The 23930-nt window shown below is 39.0% G+C and overlaps 1 protein-coding gene across 2 annotated transcripts in view; it reads left to right on the top strand.

Moving 5' to 3' along the window:
- TMTC2 (transmembrane O-mannosyltransferase targeting cadherins 2) overlaps positions 1-23930 on the top strand; it is a 366556-nt gene that overhangs the window by 225812 nt on the left and 116814 nt on the right. For both annotated transcript variants that reach the window (XM_037885700.2, XM_043547034.1), the window contains exon 4: positions 15096-15210. In XM_037885700.2, coding sequence (XP_037741628.1) covers positions 15096-15210 — 115 coding nt within the window. The remainder of the gene's footprint in view (positions 1-15095; positions 15211-23930) is intronic.

Here is a 23930-nt window from a genome sequence, read left to right as displayed (position 1 = left end):
TAAGGACCAACTTCACTTCCAATCAGTGAATTGTAAAGAGGAAGAAAAAATGTTTCATTAATCATCACATATAGTTAAATGCTTAGGTTTCTTTGCATGTCCTCATGAATTAAAAAGATTGCTTTGTGAGCCGCTGCCACTTATTTGTGGAATACAAGAGTCATTCAGAGGTAGCTGTAGCATTTTTGGTGGTGCTAGTTCCCCTTGAATTCCAATCCTAAACACCTGTTGAATGCAATCACCCCAATACAGAGGCAGGTTGATGGTTTTCGGAAGGGGTAGAAAGATGGTTCTTTATAAACCCCCAATTTAACAGATCCAAAATGGGTGCTTAAAGTTAGGTACTTAGATCCATATTTAAGTATCCTATATAGCTGTCCCCCCCCCCTCCCCCCCCCCACCCGAGGTGATGAATTATTAGTAGTGGAAGGAAAAATAAGACCATTCTGATTTGTTCTTCATCTGAATATATTTAAACAAGTATGTTAAAGCTAGTCATTTCAAGAGTGTCCATTATGGTACCTTTTTCTATTACCTATGAGAAAGCTTTTCTTTACTTACTGATACTCAGTATGCAATGAATGTCTGCATTTTTCCATTCTGGACTTCAAGTGGGACTCATTCTCATGTACACAAAGGACCCTTTCTACTGCTCTGATGGTGCAAATGGTTTGTAAAATGGATATAACAGTAATTTGCACCCACTGCCAGAGTGTGTAAAGGGAGATTAGCACAAATAATAATCAGACCCCATGTCTTCAAGGGTATGTCTACACTTAACAGAATTTTTGCACTGTAAGTTTCATCGGTGATAGGGAACCAGTGAAAGTAAAGCGCTGGTTCGTATTCCTCAGGCATCAGAGAGTGTTTACACTACCAGCACTTCCATCGCCAATGAGAGCAGTGCTGTACGGCAGCTATCACACAGTGCAGCTCTCTCGATAGGTCTTGTAGGAAGGGTGGGGTGAGTGGAAGGCATTCGGGGTTCCTGCTCAGTGACCCATGCTGCCCTGCCCTGCCCTGGTTTCTTCGGTGGCATTTTTTTTTTAAACCCTCCTGCTGTCTGGCTGCTTTCCCCGCCATGTCTACAAACAAAGGGAAAGGGAGCTTCAAACTTCCTGGGGCTTACAAGGGGAGGGGCGGATGTCCGTGCGTCTGAGCAGCGGAGGTGCTGGCCAGAGTGGTCGCTTTTGGAACTGTGGGATATCCTCCGGAGGCCAAAGGGTGTTTACACTGCTAGAACGTGTCTTCACTTTCACAGCAGCATAGAAAGAACAGCGGTAATAGCTGTATGCCTCTCGTGAAGGTGGTTTTCTTTCTGCGGTAAAAATTCTGAGTTTCACTGCAAAAAGTCATTAACAAGCGTAGATGCTCCTGCGGTTTTAGCGCAAAAAAGGGACTTTTTGCACTTTAAATGGTAAGTGTAGAAATACCCTAAGTCAGAGGTTTTCAAAGCCGGTCCGCCGCTTGTTCAGGGAAAGCCCCTGGTGCGCTGGACCGGTTTGTTTACCTGCTGCGTCTGTAGGTTTGGCCGATCACAGCTCCCACTGGCTGCGGTTCACCTCTCCAGGCCAATGGGGGTTGTGGGAAGGGCGGCCAGCACATCCCTTGGCCCATGCTGCTTCCCGCAGCCCCCATTGGCCTGGAGCGGCAAACCGCAGCCAGTGGGAGCTGCCCTCGGCCGAACCTGCAAAAAGTCCCGGTCTTGTGCGCCAAGGGCTTTCCCTGAACAAGCGGCGGACCGGCTTTGAGAACCACTGCCCTAAGTGACTTTCCATTTGCCCTTCTTTCTATCTCAATAAGTCACTAACTCCTCCTTTTCCACCCACCATGGTGGAAATAAATGAAAGGATGACTTATGTGATTGCAGTATTTGTCTATAATGGGTCTCCGAAATTTTTATTTTAAATTCTTTATAAAGTTACAAAATGAGGAGTGATACAGGGGCAGAATTTTCAGTCTTCCACATCTATAGCTATACTGTGAATATGAAGAAGCCCTTTAGCTTAATCAGCTTTCTGTTTAACTGGATGCTCTTACAAGGAACACTTTTCTTCTAGCTCTCTGAGTACAGGTCTGCTAGACTGGAGCTGTCATTTCTTTTCATTTTCACAATTCACTCTAGGCAAAAAGTCTAGGTAGATCATTTATGACATTTTCCTTTGGCAGAGTTCTTCTTTCCTTTTTAGTTGAAACACTGGACATCTGTTGACCGAAACCAACCAAGTTATCTCACAGGATACATCTTTTTCTAATGTGAAATGATGAACAAACCTCTATATATCAGCTATTTTCTAGTAGTACCTACTGCACAGTTAAAAGGTTTGCCTTTTTAAATAAATATTGGCTTGGGAGCGATTGTCTGTATATAACATGGGAATACCACTAAAACAAGTCAGATCTTCTTAAAAGACAATCAGACGTTTAAATTGTCCTCACTGTACCCCAGAGGACAGAGGCAAGGCCATTGTCCTCACAGTACTCAGAATACACAGTGTACGGTACTGAGGGTCTGTGTCTTTCACGATGGGGATTTAATTGAAAAAAGGACCATGCAGAAGAGCTGAACAGATTTTTGTGTATCCCAGTTGTTCAGGAGGTTTTTCCTTTGTTGATACCCAATGGAAACCCTCTTAACAATGTGAGGCTACACATATGAATATATACACTATTGTGTGATTAAGGCTACAGTGAGGAGGCCTTAACACACAATAGTGTATATATTCATATGATTAGTTCCGTTAAAACCAGTGGGACTACTTAAGTGAGTGAGTACTCTAGGATGAGTAAAGGCTCCACAGTCTGAGCTGAAATGAGCAAAGTGGTGAGGCCTAAAAGTAATCCAATTTTGTAAGACATTCAAGGCCTATACTCAGTTTGATTGGGCTGATAGAACTGCCTTGCAGAAACACCAGAAAGTCAACTTTTTTTTCCAGCCTAATGTGATACAACAAGAGAAGTGGGAGTATTAAGCACTCATGGTGAACACAGTGAGAAATGTCTATGAATGAATGGAAAAACGATACATCTGATTACAAACCTTGGAGACAAGGCTAAATCAGTCTTTCAGAATTCTTCACTTGCTTCAGCAACCATGCTGACACAGCAGTGGATGGCTCTCTGCTGCATATATTCCTCCGTTCCTCTGGGTCATCATTCCCAAAGTTGTCTTCTAGATCAGCAATGAAGGGCTGAACAAACAATATAAATGGCGGAATTAGTGGGGAAAAAATAAGTTATGGATGCTGGGAGGATGATGAGTCACCAGTATTAGAGTGGATTTGAGCATTAGTGGATGTTTGCTTATATGAAAAATCAGTATATAACATGAAAAAGTTATGAGTGTACAGCAACTATTCATTTATCACGTTAAGTAGTAAGAAACGGAATGTTTTTGTTGGCAAGTAACCGACATGTGCTGGTGAGTAATTGATGTTATGGATACTTTTACAATACATTTTGACAAATGTTATTTGCATTTGGAATTCTGTGGAAAACAGAAATACCTAGGACAAACAAAAATGTTCTGTGTTACATTTGTGAAGTAGATTTTGTGAAAAATATTAAACCCCCAAAGTAATCACCTTTAGCACTTATGTATCCATTTTCATATTCAAAGTGCTTTACAAACATTATCTAATTAATCTTCAGAACACCTTTATGAGGTATCATTGGTAAGGGTGATGTACAATTATTTTAAATGTGGAACAGTAATTACTCTCTTTTCCAGATTGACTCAGTTCAAGACTTTATACATTTCTGTTGAGAACCTTTTTTGACCTTTCTGTTCATACAAGTGGTTTTCTCTCTGGAACTAAATAATTAACTAATAAACTGTGAGTGCTTAAAATCAGGGCTTGAAAAATCCATTCTCCTTTATCAAGTAGTAAGGTATCCTTGAAAGGAAAGGGCCATCAGCTTCTGAAGAAGCTAACCTTTCATTTAAAAGAAGAAAAAAAATATCTTACCTGTATGGCTATGAATATAACCTTCTAAATGTGAACAGTGTAACTAGTGCAGTGTTCTCTCCTTTCTGCAAAGAGAACTCCTCCTTGGGTCCCAGCACCTATGTGACACCACATTGAACTCCATGGACCTTGAGGATAGTCACCTTCCCTTGTGGTTTTTCCTATAGGGTGGGAGCCTCAATCTAAAGACACACTGACCTAGGCTATGTCTACACAGCACAGCACCTGTGGCAGCATGTAGCCTATCTGTAGCTACATGCTGCAGTGAAAAGATAGTTGTGTTGACACTATGGTGTTTAGCCACACACTGCAGTGAAAGGCTTTCGCAGGGGTCAGGGGAGGCAGCTCTCCCTGTGATGGGGAAAGGCTCTGGCGGCTCCCTGGTGCAGGAATCTTTCCCTGCAGTGGGGAAAAGCTCTGGCAGCAGGGAACCATTGGAGCCTTTCCCCGCTGCCTTCCCCCAGGACACGACACACTTAAAAAGAGCAGTGTAGACAAGGAGGCACTGCTTGGGAGAGTAGAGAGCCATGCAGAGTACATACCTGAGTGTATACCCATAGGGTTCAGGCCTTTCTTTACTCTGCCCACCTAAGCAGTGCTACACTGTCATTGCTATTCATACCCATGCTGTGGGGGCATGTAGCGTACACCCCACCGCCCCGAAAGGAGTGTGCAGTGTAGATGTGCCTCTAGTGTAGTTGTTTGTGCTCAGAACTTTAACAAGCTACAACAGAGGGAAGACTCCCCAGAAACTTGTGAGCTTTTACTACTGCTTTTCATAATGCACACTACCCCAACCCCATCTGAGCGAGGGGGATGCTCATCCAACAGCTGTTAGGGCTACATAGGTATCTAGGCAGATAACAGCAGAGGTGCAGGCACTGCTGTGATTCATCTCGCTGAAATAAAGGACTAAGCTATAACTAGACTAGCTTTTTTGGACCTCATGTTACAGTACTATCTGTGCCTGTCACTGATATTGCTTTAACCTTCTCTCATCTATTTCAAAAAGACTGCTCATCTCCACCCCATTACAGGTCATAATTATAATTTGTATATATTTGGGTGTATAATCAGTACTTATTTCCACTGTGTGTATTTCAGTAATATCCAGAGGCCTCATTCTGCTGGGCACTGTACAAACACATAGCAAGAACCAACCCCTAACCAAAACAGCTAATCAAAATAGCAAAAAACAAAGGATGTGAAGAGAAACAAGAGGTACAGACAGTTCAAGTGACTTACTCAAGGTCACATAACAGATTAGTAGCAAAACTGGGAATACCAGTCTAGTGCCTTATCTGTAAACCGATTTTAACTGAAAAAATCCTAGGTTTTATAAAAAGTAGTAATATTTTTTTCTGATTTTTCACCCTACTTTTGTATCATTCAAATATATAAAAAATAACTTGTTTTATTAGGAAAATACAATACATTGCATGAGAGAGATATTACAAGAATACATTAGTCTGTGTGTATATGCAAAGCTGCCTGTTGAAGTAAGGCTATGTATTAGTCTAGAGGATACACACAGTAAACAAAACAGGCATTCACACAAGCTCTGAAATGTACTGATGGATATCATGCCCACCACATACACATTTCACGCTGTTAGCCGATAACAGTTGAAAGATTTGACACACTAAAATGGGAAGAAAACAAAAATCTATATCAGAATATGTGTCAGAACACAAGGAAGTATTAGAAGTCTAAAAAAAAAACAGGAGAAAAGAATGATGATGACTGTATGTGCTGCAAAGGTGTGGCTCAATTATTAAATGTAAATATTTATAGGGAAATAGTTCTAAGTCTACAACAGTAAACTGTTTATTCAAATGAAAAGTTTTATTTGGGGATTAGATGTATTGTTAAACTCAAAGGTGGCACTGTGTTTTGAGTTCTGCTTTAGTTCTGCACCAAATCACGTTAAATTTCATTCATCAAAGCATTAATCTATTGAATATTTTCCACCCTGTCCTTCCATCCACCAAAATAAACCCTGATATTTACCCACAAACATTAATAGTTTTTTTCACTGATTTTCATCTGTTTTTATTGTAGTAATAAACTGATAAATTCCCAGGAAAAATAAAATAAAATAAAAACTGAAAATGAAGGGCCCTACTTATGTTAGACTGCACTCACATTACAAGAGTGTATGTTCACTCTATTGTGGAATAATTGAAATGTACAGCTGAGAAAAAAGTGAAGCTTTCTGCACTGGCTACAGACTGATGTACCTTTATTGATGCCTACTGTACTGTCAGCTTTATTCTACTAACTTAAATTTCATTATAGCCTTCAAAATAAGTTTCTGCTGGTATTCTAATGGACTATATAAGGTGAAGTATATTTTTCCAACCTCTTAATAGACAATTTCAGAGAGGTAGTAAAGTGGACATTTTGGTTCATTTTAAATATCATGAAATATTCAGTCAAGAAAAATATTGAGGATGAATGGAAAAATATAACCAAAGCTTCTTATAACTTTTCATATTTGCTGCTGCCTGCTTCAGGGAGGTGAAAATCGTACCATTGTACCTTACCTGTCACGTTTTTCATTGTGGTGATACTGCCACAGGCTGCAAAGTGCTAGTGTAACACTGACAGGCCTCGATTGTTGGTGGGCAGGATCAAATCGGCGACCTGTGGAGCTTAGTGCATGAGCTAAAAGCCAATCTGCTGTTAGCTAAGGCTGCAGAGCAGGCTCAGTCTCTCTCTCTAAATGGTCTTGGTGCCACTAGATGGGACAGAACACCACATCCAGGCGGTGTGTAGGTTCCATACTTCCCCTAAATGAGGAAGTGTGTCCCGAGCTTCAGAGACTTCCCAGTTGAAATCCTGGACGAACCCCCACTTTTAACGCCGACAGACCCCATTTGTCAGCGGGCAGCATTAAACCAGGGACCACCTGAGCTTAGTGCATGAGCCTCTACAGTATGAGCTAAAAGCCAACTGGCTCTTAGCGAAGGCTGTCGAGCAGACTCATTTTAGTGGTCTAGGTGCCACTAGATGGGACGGAACACCACACCCAGATGGTGTGTGGGTTACACTAGCATGTACATTTATAATTTATATCTTATTTATTACTACTGTACAACTATAATTTGCAGTGTGAAAAGGTGTTAAGGATACATGGTAAAAAAGTGACATACACTGGAATTTTAGACTGACATGCTCTAGTAATTCAGTGCACGTAAGTCAATAGCAAAGGAGAATTTTTTTTTTTTTAGTTTTTTTGTATTTTATGCTTTAAAATTTTCTAAATGAATTTAGTACTCATCTAAGATGCAGGGTTGACATCCCTATAAACTGTACTTTTAGAACAGACATACCATGGGCAGGGCCAGTGTGAGCTTCCCCCTGCTATCTTGCCAATATGTCCCAACACTAACCTGGATTGGTCAGCCAGCAGTCATGCACTATATGTTGATCACTGATGTCTCTGTGTTGAAACAAACAACTGTTTGTTTCTAACAGTTATGATAGAAAGCTTTTTAAACTGTTGACTCCATTCTACTAAGAACTGGATGGAGACCACTCATTTCAGAAAAGCCACTGACTAAACCAGTGAATGGTGCCAACTCTTGGTCACTACCAGCTGGGGTGAGATTTGAACCCAAGAGAATCTCCCATTTCCCAATTCATCCCAAAGCATCTAATTAACAAACCAATATGCAAACCATACCAAGCAATAATGCGATCACCTCTGGAGCTAGAAAGGTTGACTGTTTAATAGTTCTTAGCAGCAATACTTTGGGACAGGAAGAAGAGCACATACAGTTGAAACTACAGGGTGAATTTTGTTCAGTTTCCATGCACCAGGGTTAAAAGGTGCCATGCTTTCTTACAAAACCTGCCATGAGGTTTCTAAAATTCTCAAGTGCCTAGGGCATGAGAAAAAATACAGTATATCTAAAAGATAATACCTGCAGCTACAATGTTCTTCTATACCATTTTTCTGCATCAGTTCAGATTTGACTTGAAAGAGTGCCACCTACTGAATCAACATTAGCATAGATTCTTTCGGTGTAGTTGCATCCTTTAAGATGTGAAATGATAGATTTTGTATCATGTTGCAAATATATCCTTTTTGCTTTTATTCTCTTACATAACGGGTTCAGAATACAGTAAAACCACGAACTTTGGAACTCCTAAAATGTAAAAGTCCACTCTGGTAGAGAAAGTACACCTTGGCCAACCTTAGATAATTTGTTAGTGCATGTTGTGCAGAGTAATTTAATCTCCAAAATGTATATATCTCAAATTTACCAAGGGCTAGTTTATAGTTCAGTCTTGGAAAGAAAAGCAAATGTAAAATCTATTTTGACAGCATTGTAAAAACCTGAAACAGAGGTATCTGTATAGGAAAAGAAAAAAAAAATGCATTAAACTATTTCAACAATCGCCTATGCCATGTAACCACTAGCAACAGAGATAACAGCTTCTTGAAGTTTTTTTTTTTTTTTTAAATCATTCAAGTGGGATTATACACCACAAGGGCAGTACACCTCATATGAATACAGCTGGTTGGGAATTTTTCAACAAAACTGTCTTTGGAAATTGCTGGTTCATCAAAAGTGAAACTCTTTTGTGTAAATTTGCCAGTGTTGATCAAACTTTTGCGAAAGAAGACTCCCCACCGCAATGACTGTTCTGAGGTGGGTTTTATTTGGCCCACAAAGTGCAATATGCTGTCATCTCTGAAATTTCTTATAAAAATGCAAAGTCCACAATGGCATTGTATTTACTTCATTTCTTAAAGACTGGTAAGGAGAGCTGGTGGTATGGAAGGATCATAGAGAATAAGAGCGGGAGAGAATGTAACCCCAAACAGTAACTATTAATTTTACAAATTAAAAGCAAGTCAAAAAGGTACAAAACTGGAACATCTGTTTAGAAATGTTCTTGTGCCAATGTAATTTTTTCCCCATGAAGCAGAGTTCTTGGTTTGATGGACTGCTGAGAGGATGATCTATTACAAACTTCTACTGCTGTTCTTTAATTAGTTTGGTTACTTTTGGAGTAGTTTATCAGTGTCATCCAAGCAGGAATCTAGGTCACGTTTTTGTCATCTTCATCAATTTCTGCACTGAAACATATTTTATGAATGACTCCTGTATCCATAAGGTCAGAATAACACAGAATAAAATATTAGTAAATTATGCACATGCATATAGTTGATTGCTTTTAATGTTAAGTTTCTCAGTGCTAGACATTATCAATGTACAAATATTTTTGTATCCCTTCTGATTATCAAAATGTAGAATATGGCCTGTGGTTTAATGCATTCTGAAAAGCAGTATTTTCTCAGCTGTATTACTTGCCAGCAAGTTCAAGAAGTATGGGCTGGATGAATGGACTATAAGGTTGATAGAAAGATGGCTAGATCGTCGGGCTCAACGGGTAGTGATCAGTGGCTCCATGTCTAGTTGGCAGCTGGTATCAAGTGTAGTGCCCCAAGGGTTGGTCCTGGGGCCAGTTTTGTTCGATATCTTCATTAACGATCTGGAGGATGGCATGGATTGCACCCTCAGCAAGTTTGCAGATGACACTAAACTGAGAGGAGAGGTAGATACACTGGAGGGTAGGGATAGGATACAGAGGGACCTAGACAAATTAGAGGATTGGGCCAAAAGAAATCTGATGAGGTTCAACAAGGATAAGTGCAGAGTCCTGCACTTAGGATGGAAGAATCCCATGCACTGCTACAGGCTAGGGACCAAGCGGCTAGACAGCAGTTCTGCAGAACAGGACCTAGGGGTTACAGTGGACGAGAAACTGGATATGAATCAACAATATGCCCTTGTTGCCAAGAAGGCTAACGGCATTTTGGGCTGTATAAGTAGGAGCATTGCCAGCAGATCGAGGGACATGATCATTCTCCTCTATTTGGCATTCGTGAGGCTTCATCTGGAGTATTGTGTCCAGTTTTGGGCCCCACACTACAAGAAGGATGTGGAAAAATTGGAGTCCAGTGGAGGGCAACAAAAAGGATTAGTGGGCTGGAGCACATGATTTATGAGGAGAGGCTAAGGGAACTGGGATTATTTAGTCCGCAGAAGAGAAGAACGAGGGGGGATTTGATAGCTGCTTCAACTACCTGAAAGGGGGTTCCAAAGAGGATGAATCTAGGCTGTTCTCAGTGATACCACATAACAGAACAAGGAGTAGGTTGGATATTAGGAAAAACTTTTTCACTAGGCGGGTTGTGAAGCACTGGAATGGGTTACCTAGGGGGGTGGTGGAATCTTCTTCCTGAGAGGTTTTTAAGATCAGGCTTGACAAAGCCCTGGCTGGGGTGATTTAGTTGGGGATAGGTCCTGCTTTGAGCAGGGGGTTGGACTAGATGACCTCCTGAGGTCCCTTCCAAACCTGATATTCTATGATTACCACAAGCACAACACCAAACTTCTTCATTTTTACATCCTAAGTTTTGTTTTTTTTCCCCCCTCCTCCTTTCTGTAGAAGTAGTTTGATGACAGATTCTGATTTGTGCCAAGAAGCTATAAATTCTAAAAAGATTTCAGGAAGAAATAGTCAACTTTACCTTTATCTCAGCTGTTCTAATGCAGGTTTACTTGCGAATGAATCCTCATTTCTGACTGTTGGTTAGCTCCTTTGTCATGAATATTTTCTAAGAATCTTTTTTAATAAGACAACTGAACCTAGATCAGCTGGTCTAAATTTATTATTTTGTAGAGTGCTTTTCTCTGAAATTTTAATTTTCTTCCTTGGTTATTCTCATTTTGCTGGAGTAATAATGCAAATGTAACCGGCAATACAGAAGAAGGAAAAAAGGTTTGTTCATAGGAATATATTTAACTTGCATTTGAATTATGCAAGCAAGAAAGAAATGAAAATCAAAATCCAGTTCTGTGATTTATTTTGTAAAATATGCTTCTTGAATTCTGGCTGATTAGTTACAGCTAAAACAAATTTTGCCATCATATAGTCTTTCCAGAGAAAACCAGAGTAATTGACATGTATAGGCCTTTCTCAGAGTAGTTAGCCCTTTATCCTTGAGTTTGAAGGGACTTCTACTCAAATGCAAAGTTACACGTTCCTAAATTTTCAGGATTAGTTCTTAACTTGGTATATATTTTCATCTTTTCAAAATGAAATTTCCTATGTTTGTTTTTCAGTCTGAGAGCAATTTTAAAAAATAAAAGAGAAAATTTGACCAAAATCATACCTCCAGTTTAATGTATGAAGAGAACTGAAAAATCCTTTTGGTGTTTTTAAAGGCACAGTTGTAGCATATGAGCTATTTGGGGTCAACACTAAGCAAGTTTGTTATGAACTTTGTTGCTAGGTTACACATAGTCATTTTGTCTATTTAAAATCTGTTTTGATTTGGCCAAATTATATGCATTTTTAAAAATTGTATTCCCTTTGGGGGCACTGTTTTTCTAAATGCTTTTTATACAACCTGGCAATGGTTTATTGGCTCAGAATGCATGCAGATGTAAGTTGAATGGAAATTCTTGTTCAAAATATTATTTCTGAAACTTCTTTTGGCGTGTGTCAGTGTGTGTTGAACATGATCTGAAAATATCTGTATGCAGTGAGGCAGAACTTTAAATACTCTGTGTGAAGATGTGTATGATACATGACTGTAACTGCCCCTTTTATGTGCATGCATTATGAAATAGTCTTAATAGCATGTTAATATGCTATTTTTTCTACAAGATGCTACCTGTTTCAATGCAGGGCTCCAGTGAGGGGTTGGTCCACAGTGAATGGAGAAGGGGACCATACACTGAAGAATTAGTTTAAAAAAGTAAATATTTAAAGAGTTTCCTCATTCTCTGCACACCAGTCAGTCCCTGCACTGAACAAGGAAAGGCTCCTATGGCAAAATGTCATTTTGTAATTAAAGACTGAATTATAACATATACGCACTTCAGCACTTCCTGAATTTTGAGTGTTTTACTGTGCAATCCTAATTTTCCTTTATTATTTTGCATGGAAAAAATTATAAATGTTACTAGAATAAAGTTCATTTACCAATTTAAAACTTCAGAGTCATTAATCCAATTGCCTTCATGTTTAATATGATGACTCTTCCTCTTTGAATTCTAGCCATGTGCAAAGTTTGAAGTTGAATGCCAAAAAGATGTTCGGAGCCACAGAGAAATGTGTGTGTAATCACATGTATGTGTATAATTAATTAACTTTTGTTTCTCAACCTTGCATACTCAAATAGTTTAACTGATTTTCTTACAACTTCGCAAAAACTATTGTGCTGACACAAAGCATAAAAAGTTGGGTGAATACAAATGTGGTTTAGCATGTAAATACCCTAACAATTGTTAGTGGGTTATACTAGTTACCTGAACGTTATGCTTTGCTATACCTCCGTTGCGTTTGCAGTTCCTTAGACATATAGGGAGTGAAAATTTCTAAGGGAATTGTTGTCACTCTTTTCCATATCATGGCCTCTCTTCCATCTAGTCTAAGGGTTTGTCTACACTACCCACCAGATCAGCGGGCAGCGATTGATCCAGCGGGGGTCGATTTATCGCATCTAGTATAGATGCGATAAATCGACCTCTAAGTGCTCTCCTGTTGACTCCAGTACTCCACCAGAATGAGAAGCGCAAGCGGAGTTGACGGGAAAGCATCAGCTGTTAACTTACCGCTGTGAAGACACGGTGGTAAGTAGATCGAAGTACGTTGACTTCAGCTACCCTATTCACGTAACTGGAGTTGCATATCTTAGATCGACCCGGCGCGGTACTGTAGACTAGCCCTAAACCTCCTTCCCTGACCATTTGCTAACATAGGATGTGTCGGTCCTCACTGATACCTGTTCACAACCCTCTGGGAGTCTGACTTCCAGGAATAAGGACCCATGTCCTAAGGCATCATCTCTGTTACTTAAATGTACAGGATGAGCCACCAGATCATGTTCAACTAGTTCTGTATGTAAAATGCAGTAAACATTTATAGGAAAAAATACCATATTCGTATTTCATTGCAAAAGTAAAATAAAAACTGGGCCTCCAATCCCCATTTGTGTTGCTTGTGAGATTCACTTTTCCTCGGTCCCACCGTTGCCCCACTCCATCATGTTATTTTAACTTGATGATAGCATGTAATGATAGTTCTTCAGCAGCAAATAATGAAAAAGACAAAGTGCGCTAAGTATAAAAATAAAACAATTGTCAAGCAGAGACCCAGATTTTGACCTATGTTAAAAACCTGGGGATTCTAAATCTGTATGCTTTAATATGCATATTGGCTTGCTTAAAAAGCAATAAATTGCTCTCTGCTCCTGTTCAAGTAGTACAATGGGGCACACTCAAAGGAACTGTTTAGTGCCTGTGCAATATTGGGCTCCTATTTCCCCTTCAGCAGAGTTAATGTTGGTTTCAGTATTAGCCAATTTTAAAGCCCTTATACAAAGAAGCTTTAACAGTGGAACTTGCATACATTTATTAGATGAATTATTGCCCTCTGTATAGGGACAGTTGTTAGGATAGTTTGGCAGAAGATCATTCTATTTGGCAGGATGTTGTTTGCCTCATAATCTAATGGTAAGTTAGTCTATTACTCTGCTATGGGAGAATTAGGGGAGGAAAATCTAGATACCATTTATGTAGGACCTACAACTTCTGTAATGCAGAGCCAAGCATCAGAGACAGTATATTAACAAGTCTTGTTCTCTGTGTTCTGCTGACATCTGTAATGTTGGTATATAGTAAAGCAATAAACCAGTCAGAGCCACAAATGGCTTATACTTCTATAATGTTTATCAGGTGTAAAAAGACATGTCCTGTAGGGAACTAAATTGTACTATCAGGCTTCTGAAATATATACATAGAGTAAAAACCAAAACTTAAGGGAGAATAGGGGGAATATTTTAGCACATACGTTTTGTTAGAGGCTGATGGTGCATTTGCAGCTTTAGCAGTTCTAGTTACTTAGGAGATAAGATTTGTTGTGTTAATGCTCTTTAAATGAAATTCTAAGCTAAAACGAAATAACACATGAAGGCGAGAGTCTCCCTTCTCATAGAAATACCCATTTTTGTTTTGGCACCTGTATAAAAAGCTATATATGTGCAATTGGGGAGACAGCAATTGTGGTTTTGTTTTCATGGATGCCTTTAGATTTTCTTCCTTCAGTGGTTCACAGCAGTGATGTTATGCACACTGCTGCTAAGTTTAATCTGCTGAGAGGAAAATGCTGTGTTTGCTGCTGTTTTCATCTTTGGCTGGGTACTTTTGCAGCAGACCTCAACAGCTTGACATCAATGTACTTTATTTAAAAAAAAAGTATCTGCAATAATTACTAGTTTCTTTATTTATGCTATGTGAAAACTGTATTGCAATATTGGCTATGGAAGGTGCCTACAGTACCAGAATTAGCTGCACTACTTAGGTTTCAGAGGTGCTAAGTAAAATATTGTTGGGGGGAAGGGGGCACACTTCCAGATGACTGTCTGCAGAGCTTCAAATACAATTTACTTCAAAATATTTTACGATGGGATATAAAAGCCCATTGTATAGTGTAAAATTTTGTGAGGTAAAGAACCACATGTTCCTCTCAACTAGAAAATACTTTTTACCAATTTGTGTAGTGTGTTTGAATCATATTGCATGCCTCTGATCTTGTTAGTTGCCTAATCTTCACTTCAATTGCTGTGTCATTTATCAGCTTTCATATTCTAGGGAGTTCTGTGTTTGGGGAGATTTTTTGTGGCTTTAGAGTAGATCGGTATACAACAAGCTTCAACCATGAAGGCCCCCTGGCCATACACATAAACTGGGAGGGCTATTATTTAAGATGATTTCATATAAAATGTCCCTTACCCTTTAGTAGAGCAAGCCCTTTTAGTAAAGATTTTTTTATTTTTTATAATTTATTTTTAAACATCGTCTCTCTTCAAATGTAACAATTATACCGAATTTATGAAGATTGTTGCTATTGAACTTAAGTCTCCCAGTAAGATGAAATGATAGAGTAACAGAAAAAAATTCTTACACACACGCACACATGCACGCACACAAAGATTCTCTGTGGGTTTTCTCTCGCTATGGAACTTTCTGATGTTCAAATACTATGGTACGTATAATTCAATTGTAACTGTTTCTGAATACTGCTTTCTCCTCTTGGCAGCATGGGGTAACCTTGGAAATGTTCTCAAGAGCCAGAGCAAGATTTCTGAAGCTGAAAGCGCCTATAGAAATGCCTTGTACTACCGCAGCAACATGGCTGATATGCTTTATAATTTGTAAGTATGCATGGCTTTTCCTGGGTTGGTTCATCCATGAAACCTGCTGTGAGTGGGGCTGTTGATTTAGTTGTTGGAAATGGAGATGATGTTAGCTGTTGCTTTTTTGTAATCCTTTTAATTAATCATGTTCCTTAAACTATGGGTGGAGAGGCCCACTTTTTGTTTTCATCCGTATTATCAGATATTCATGTGTTGCTGCTCTGGTTTGAAGGGAGCAAGTATAGAAACTGTGGATCCATGTAGTCTAAACACGTGGATCTGGTCTGAAGATAAATATACACATCTGTGTGCTCACTGGAAATCCATTGAGCAAAGTTCCGATATTCAAGGCAGTAATGCCAGCATCATATCCACATTTCTGATCTCCACTAAAATATAAACACATTGATCCACATTTGTGGGGTCTTTTGTTTGTTTGGGTTTTCTTTTCTTTTGTTTTTTTAAATATTGCTATGAGGTCAAGATCTGGACATTGTCTAGTATAAACCAACTATATCGGGTCAGACTCTGAGGAGTCTGCCTTGGCAAAGTAGCTTCGTATTTTTTTTGTCCCTAAATGACTGATATGGATAGCAGCACATACATGCAGAAAGGTCCCTTACTCCAATTTGTATGTGTTGGTAAGTGTGTGGGAGAATAAATAAAATGAAAAGCAAAATGACAGCAATATGGCAGAGAGGTTATTTCTGACTCATTAATCCTTTTAGATAATAAACAGCCTCGCCATAGTACTAACTTATTAGGTAGCATCTTGAGCAACTGAAGTGTGATCATACTGTGTAATGTGACACTGAAAATATGGCTTTGTAGGGGTTCAATGTATCTCGTACTTGCAGCTCAAATTTGCTTAGTACCCAAGGATACTTTTTTCTTTAAAAACTGCCAACGCATCCTGCTATCTCAAAGTCAAGCTGAATATTGTCTTGTGAGTCATCACCTACAATACTGAAGGTCAGCTATTCAGTTTCACTGTGTCTGAGGTAGATCAGAATCCAGCTAATGCCATTGACTACATTTCATGAACAGGACTAAAAAAAAAAAATAGTAATAACTTTTTTAAATCAGAAAAGTAGGTAGGTGAGAACAAGAATACACAGACGCAAATCTGAATAAGGAGGTCCTTTTTGTACATAAGCTTTGTTCTGACTATAACTGTACTTTAAAAAAAAACATTTACAAAGCTCAGTAATCTCATTCCCACAAAATTCTAGTCCATTGATTCACTAAAAGTAAACTTGCCAATTGCCAGGATAAATACAATGGAAACTTAGCTCCACTTTTTCAAAATAGGTTAGTTAGGTCCTTGTATTGCTACAATTTATGTACCAAAATTAAGCATGATTTTCTTTTCACTGGCTGTAATGTAATGTGGGTGGAGTAAAGGTTGCACAAGAGTTCTCAAAGGGTCATTTTCAGATGCTTGTACCTTTGTCTAGTATATGCCTTTTTGGCTGAAGCTTAGCACATTTGTTCTCAGCAAAAACAAGATTTTTTTTTTTTTTTGATACAGGGAAAGAGTTTGAGCAAACATAGTTCACCCATTTTTAAGGAGAAGCAAATGGAAGAAAATAGACCAATTTCTTATCACTTAAGAAATACCTCCTGCATTTGAGCAGGAGAAATTTGGCAAGGATGATGGTCCCGAAGTTGCAGACGTACCTTTTGGTGGTTGGGTGAAAATTGGTTTTGCTTTGATTGAATTATGATTTTTACACCCATATTTGTGCATGTGTGCTCTCCTTCTTATTCAATTGACGCTCTTCCAGCACAACACTGGTAGTGAACTACATGCATATGTGAGTTGAATAGAGATTTCCAGTAAGTAGATAGTTTCTTGGTATTCCATTGAGTTGACGTGTATGTAAGAAAGTGAACTGAAATTTCAGTTTGAATATGTAGGACTGTGCAAGTAGAAGAAGGAAGTGCTCATCTGGAGCGCAGCCTTCTTTCATACAGTGCCTATATGTGTATGTGCCAGGCCACTAAGGCCAATAAGTGAAGATTCTACTGCTGTTTAGCATATAGTTACACACGAGGGAATCCCTTTTTGTCTTTATTTTTTTCAAAAAACAAAAAAACCTATGCAATTCCAAATAAAAATAACTTTAATGAAAAGTTAAGATTGCAGAGGGAAGCATTAAAGTAGAATATAAAGCATGAATATTACTGGAGAATGTTAATTCTCTCCCCTTTAGTGTGTGTGTTATGGTAATCTTTGGTTACATAGTCTCATAATCTAATTTGTTGGACATCCACTTCATTCAGTGTCAAGCTGGACCATGAATGAGGCACGGGTTCACAAACTGAACAATGAGGTTAAGCATAAATACTGAACAGCAGCCTCATCCCCTGAGTACATTCTGGTCATGAAATTAGGCAGGAGCTTTATAGGGGAAATACTCTGTAGTTCCGTAATTGAAGGCTTTTGAGTACTTCCCTTTACAATCATAACGTTCTTTTAATGTAGTTTTTGATAGAGTTAAACTACAACCTGACCATTTCAGATTTCCAGTGGATTATGAATGGAGGGAGTAGATTCAATAAATTAAGTAGAACACCTTGATGGTGTGCGTCTATTTAAAATTATTTCATTTAAAACATATTGCATAACCTGGCAATTATCCTTTTATAGGATAAAACCCAAGAAATTTAGAAAACCGGCTTTCTAATAAAATACTGTATTCTTGAGGCATAAAAGATAAAAACTTGCAGCTTCTGAAACTGTTATGTCAAAATATTGTCATAGGCAGTAGAAGTTTTGCAATCCACTGGGCAGAACAGAAAGAAACCTCTAATTTCTAAAGCCTGTAATATTTCAGTATTTCTTACACAAATTTACAAAACAGTAAACTGAATTTCCAGGTAGCAGCAGAAACACCTTTTATTAGATGAATATTATAGCCCGTGTCTTGGTAAATACCACTGCATGAGGCATCGTACTTAAGAGAAATTTGTTCCTCACTAATTTAGAGCTTATAGTAATTATATCATCCTCATTCAAAGCCTTGCCTAATTCTGAGCATGTCATTTGCTGTATGGAGTCTGCAATTGATTGAACAGCATAGTTATATAACCCTTGAAGAATTTCTAAACTGTTAATGAACAGCTGACTACTTACTTTGAACATATAACAACATACTCTCTTTTATTACTACTTTTATGGAATTATATGGGAGTGAGCATGGAGAAAGGTGGGGAAATTAGTAGCTGCTACCAGTCACATAGGTTGCAGAGCCCCAATTATTTCAATTAGTGAACTGAGCTTGCCAAATTTCAGTTTACAGGTTGGATATCTTCACTGTCCTACCCCCCACTATATGATTCTTCATATTACTAAGACTACATTAGGTTGTGAGCGCTCAGCTTTTACAGCTGTAACCCCTGTCTCTTCCCTGGGTTACGCGGGAGCAGGCAACACTCACCTGTGTACCTGGGCATCTGATGTTGTTGACATTAAAAAGAAATCCTGAGTACCCCAGTGGTCATGTTGGATAAGCGGGAATCCTCTATCCACCCCTCTGTTGCAGTCCCTTTACTCCTAAAGGAAGTTAAAATTGGCGGTGCCTCCACCTGGCTGGCCCCTGTACACACTCAATGGTGTGCCTTGGGAACCTCCAGGAATAAACCCCTTCAAATAGTAATAATAATAATAATAACCTGCGGCATGGGTATAACTCAAATACCAAATATATAGGTATACATCCGATATACTTAAATTAGAGCTAACACTCCTTTACTTAACAATTTAGGAAACAGGGTATAACAGACTAAGATTAAATGTCAATACTAATTTAAATCCATAGGGGCAGTTGAATAAAATCAATTAACCAATATAGGATACAGTAATAAACAAAACTTCTGTAACTGGCATTTACACTGCCACCATTCACCCCACCTCGCAGTGAACACTCCTGTGGATTACTTGCATGGGCACGCTTGAAGATCTGCAGTTGGAGACAGCACTCTGTTGGGTCCCGTGTATCAGCCCAGCCAAGGCAACAAGCTGCACAACCCCTCTGAAATTGGAGCTGGCTCCACCAAATGTCAGCAGCTCTGGGTCCTGGTTCGATGGGAAGATCATTCTGCCTCTCCTCAGACTCAGTCTCTCTGCTGTGCCCCTTCCCTTGCAAGTACTTTCCCAAACAAGACTGGTGGCTACTCACAGTTCTTTCACTGCAGGTTCACCTCAGTCAGCTCTAGGCACAGCAATAATCTCTGCCCTGGCTCCAGTGAAACCAGCAACAGCCTCTGAGGCTCTCTGCTCGATCAAAGCCCCTTCAGGCTCTCAGCAGCAGTTTCTGGCGTCTTAGCAGCAGCTCCTTGTATGGACAGAGTTCCACAGCACGAATCTCACTCCTTTTCCCAAAAATGGAGTCCATCACCTGCTCTCCCTGCATGAGGAAGTCTCTCCCCCTTTCCCCAAGGCATCGTGGGAGTTGTAGTTTCTTAGGCTAGGTTGCAGCACACTGGGTTTTCCCTTGGAACACTCCCCCAAAAGTTCAGCGGCCCCTCTAGTAAAGGGTGCCTACACAGCCATAGGAAGCAAATGTTTTTAGGGAGGGTTTTTATAAGAAAAATATATGTGAAAAATTGACTATAGGGTCAAATCCGGACCCCACTGAAGTAAATGGGAGTGTTTCCAGAGACTTCAGTGGGACCAGGATTTCATCCATAGGTATTTTGGCATGAGTAGAGAATATATTACAATATAATACTTAATGAGGAGTGTTAACTTTCTAAAACACAAACCAAATACTCATCCTGAGAGAACCTCATATTTAACTTTTTCAATAAATCTTAGAGATAAATTATCTACTGACTTATGTGTTGTATGCAGCCACATTGATTTCAGATGGATTGCTTGGGGTGTAAATCAGCACAGAATTTAGCCCTTTTTTATAAACCAAGAATTTGTGATTAATTTTAACATTGGAATTACCAAGATAGTACTACAGGAAAAAATACTATTGTTTCTTCTCCCAGACAGAATAATATTCGGTAGAGCTAAGAGAAGAAACTAATTCTTCCTGGCTTTCCAGTCTTAGTTTTATTAATACAGTTTAAACCTCATGTTTTTTTCTGTTTGAATTTGCTACTCATTACTTCCCAAAGCAGAATTGCATTACAGACTACAAGAAAGTTTTGTCTATGTAATTTCATTTGTGTCAGAGTTGAGTCATGGTTAGGGTGCTCTGTAGGCATTTGTACTAGTAATTAGATATCAGCTTGAATATTTCAGCAGGTTTTCAATATATTCAGAAAGTCTGACTTCTAAAACCTCTGTAAAGTAGAAGTAGGTAATGAGTATTTAAATGCTGAGCCTTTTCAGTGAAGCTTATGCCAATGAAACAGAAACATTACGTAAAGTACCATCAGTGAAGTCCTGGCCCCATTAGAGTCAATGATAAAACTCCCATTGACTTCAGTGGAGACATGTCTTAAAAGATCTAGGAGAACAATTTATTATACAAACAATAGTTTGTTTTGTGTATTTTCTAGGTATCATTCTAAAAACTGAATTCTATAGGTTTTTAATTTCTCCTAATATTTGCTATTGCTATTCCTCTCTACCCCAACATCTTTTGGTTTTCAAATTTCTAAATTTTCTGTTGGGAAATAAGACTACTCTACCCAAGTAGTAATGAAATTTTAGTTTCTTCTAAATTCTTATTACAGAAGCATTTTACATACCATCTATAACTCTTTACTTCTACATGTATAGTCTCCGCTCAAATTTGTGTGTGCCAAAATCTTCCTATCTTCCAGTGTTTGATTTCAAAAAAAGAAAACTTTGAAAAAATGACAGGACTTAGTAAGGGAAGTGGACTGGACTGAAGGACTCAAGGATCTGAATATGGAGGAAGCTTGGAAAAATATCTGAAAATATCTGAATCCTGCATCCCAAGCAAGCGGGGGGTGGCAGAAATCATAGCAAACCAAAGTAGAACAAACATATCAAACAGGTTTTTGAGAGAAAGTAGAAACCCTATAAGGAATGGAAGAAGGGATGTATCAGTAAGGAAAGCTACCTCTTGAAGGTCAGAAAGTGTAGGGGAAAAGTGAGAACTGCCAAGCAGAGTTGGACCTTGCAAACGAAATTAAAACCAATAGTAAAAGGTTCTTTAGCTGTATAAATAAATAGACAAGTAAAGAAGAAGTGGGGCAGGTAAACTCTGAGGATGGAGTAGAGATTGACGGTAATCTAGGCATGCCCCAACAACCAAACAAACACTTTGCCTTAGTTTTTAATAAGGGTAATGAGAAGTGGCAGGATGTCTAATAGGAACAAGGATCTGGAAATAGAAATGACCACATCCAAGGAAACGAGGCCAAACTCAAACAGCTCAATGGGCCCAAATTGGGGGGCCTGGGTAGTCTCCATCCAAGAATATTAAAGGAACTAGCACATGATATTGCAAGCCCAATAGCAAGGATTTTTATTGAATCTCAAAACGTGGGGGCTGTATCATATCACTGGAGTATTGCAACTATGGTACCAGTATTTAAGAAAGGGTGAAAAAGATCAGGAAATTAAAAGACTGTTCGTTTGACCTCAGTTGTAAGCAGGTCTTAGAACAAATTTTGAAAGAGAGAGTGGTTAAGGACAAAGAGGTAAATGGTAATTGGAATAAAATACAATATGGTTTTCCGAAAGATAGATCATGCTAGACCAAATTGATCTCTTTCTTGAAGAAGATAACTGATTTTCTAGACAAAGGAAATGCAGTAGAGCTAATCTATCTGGATTCCAGAAAAGCATTTGGGACAGCTCCACATTAAAAGTTATCAGTTAAATTAGAGAAAATGGGGATTAATACGAGAATCCAAAAGATGAGTAAGGAACTGGTTAAAGGGGAGATTGCAGTTGGCCATGCTAAAAGGTGAACTGTCAGACTGAAGGGAGGTTACTAGTGGAGTTCCTCAGGGATCAGTCTTGGAACCAACCTAATGTAATGTTTTCATTAGTGACCTTGGCACAAAAAGTGAGTGTGCCCTAATAAAATCTGTGGATGGGATGGGACAAAGTTGGGAGGTATTGCCAATATGGAGGAGGACTAGAATATCATACAAGAAGATATGGATGACCTTGAAAACTGGAGTAACAGAAAAGCGTTAAAATTTATTAGTGAATTTAGGGACTAACAAGAATTTTTGCTATAATCTGGGGACATATCAGTTGGAGACGACAGAGGAGGAGAAAGACCTGGGCGTATTGTCGATCACAAGATAGCTATGAGCCGCCACTGTGATACAGCCATGAAAAAGGCTAATGCAATTCTAGGAAGTATTACCATTCTACAAGGCATTGGTGAGACTCCAGAATACTGTGTGCAATTCTGGTCTCCCACATTTAAGAAAGACAAATTCAAACTGGAAGAGGTGCAGAGAAGGGCTATTAGGATGGTCGGAGGAATGGAGAACCTACCTTATGAGAAAAGATGTAAGGGCATATTTAGTCTATCAAAATGAAGGCTATGGGGAGATACAGTTGCGCTCTATAAATACATGAGAGGGACAGAGAGGATTTAAGGACCAATGTTGGCACAAGAACAAATGGCTATAAACTGACCATCAACAAGTTTAGGCTCGAAATTAGATGAAGGTTTCTAACCATTAGAGGATTGAATTTCTGGAACAGCCTTCCAAGGGAATAGTAGGGGCAAAAAAACCTAACTGGTTTTAAGATTGAGCTTGATAAGTTTATGAAGGTAATAGTATGAGTTGGCCTACAATGGCATATGGCCAATCTGCCACTGCTATTAGCAAATATCTCCAATGACCAAGATGGGACACTAGAGAGGGAGGGCTCTGAGTTTCTACAGAGAATTCTTTCCTAGGTGTCTGGCTAGTGGATCTTGCTGACATGCTCAGAGTCTAACAGATCACATATTTGGGATCAGGAAGAAATTTCCCCCGAGGTCAGATTGGAAGACACCCTGGAATTTTTTTGCCTGTCTCTGCAGCATGGTGCACAGGTCACTTGCTGGTTTAATTTGAAGTCTTTAAACCATGATATGAGGAAGTCAGTAATTCAGTCAAAGGCTATGGGCCTACTACAGGAGTGGTTGGGTGAGGTTCAGTGTCCTGCAATGTGTAGGTTGTCAGACTAGATGATCACAATGGTCCCTTCTGGCCCATCTAAAGTGTGTGAGTCTGTGTGTTAGTTTAGTGAAATATTCTAGGATTATCCACTCGCTGTATTTTTTGAAAAAGACGGTCTTAAAATACTGCTGTGGGAGCCCTCTATGCTGCACTTCAACAGTTGAAAAGCACTGAAAGCCACCTAACCTACTAATCAATGCTGAACTGTATTTGAACCTGTATTGTATAGAGTTGGCACACTCACAGCGTATCCTCATGGAAACTAGATTCAGGGCTGTTTTTTCCTCTTGATAACACAAGTTCTCATGATTCAGGATGTGGGATAATAAGTTTAAATGTAGAAAAGGCTGTCACACTGACAAATTCCTCTTTTAAAAAAAATCAGATTTTTTTCAACACTGAGTGCAAACCTGTTAATAACCTATTTGGAATGGAACAGTGCTTTGCCTGCCAGCTCTTCATGTGTAGAAAACCACAATTTAAACGTGTCTCTTAAAGTAATCACAGAAGTTGTCTATATAAAGTCTCATTGCATTAAGACATTAGCTCTCACTTATATGGAAGAGCAACACTGTATTGCTGCAATATATAATACTGTTCCAGTGGCCTTTCAT

Source organism: Chelonia mydas, chromosome 1 (assembly GCF_015237465.2).
Source record: "Chelonia mydas isolate rCheMyd1 chromosome 1, rCheMyd1.pri.v2, whole genome shotgun sequence".
Classification (NCBI taxonomy): Eukaryota; Metazoa; Chordata; order Testudines; family Cheloniidae; genus Chelonia; species Chelonia mydas.
Note: the sequence above shows the minus strand (reverse complement) of the source record. Positions and strands in the feature narration are given on the sequence as shown.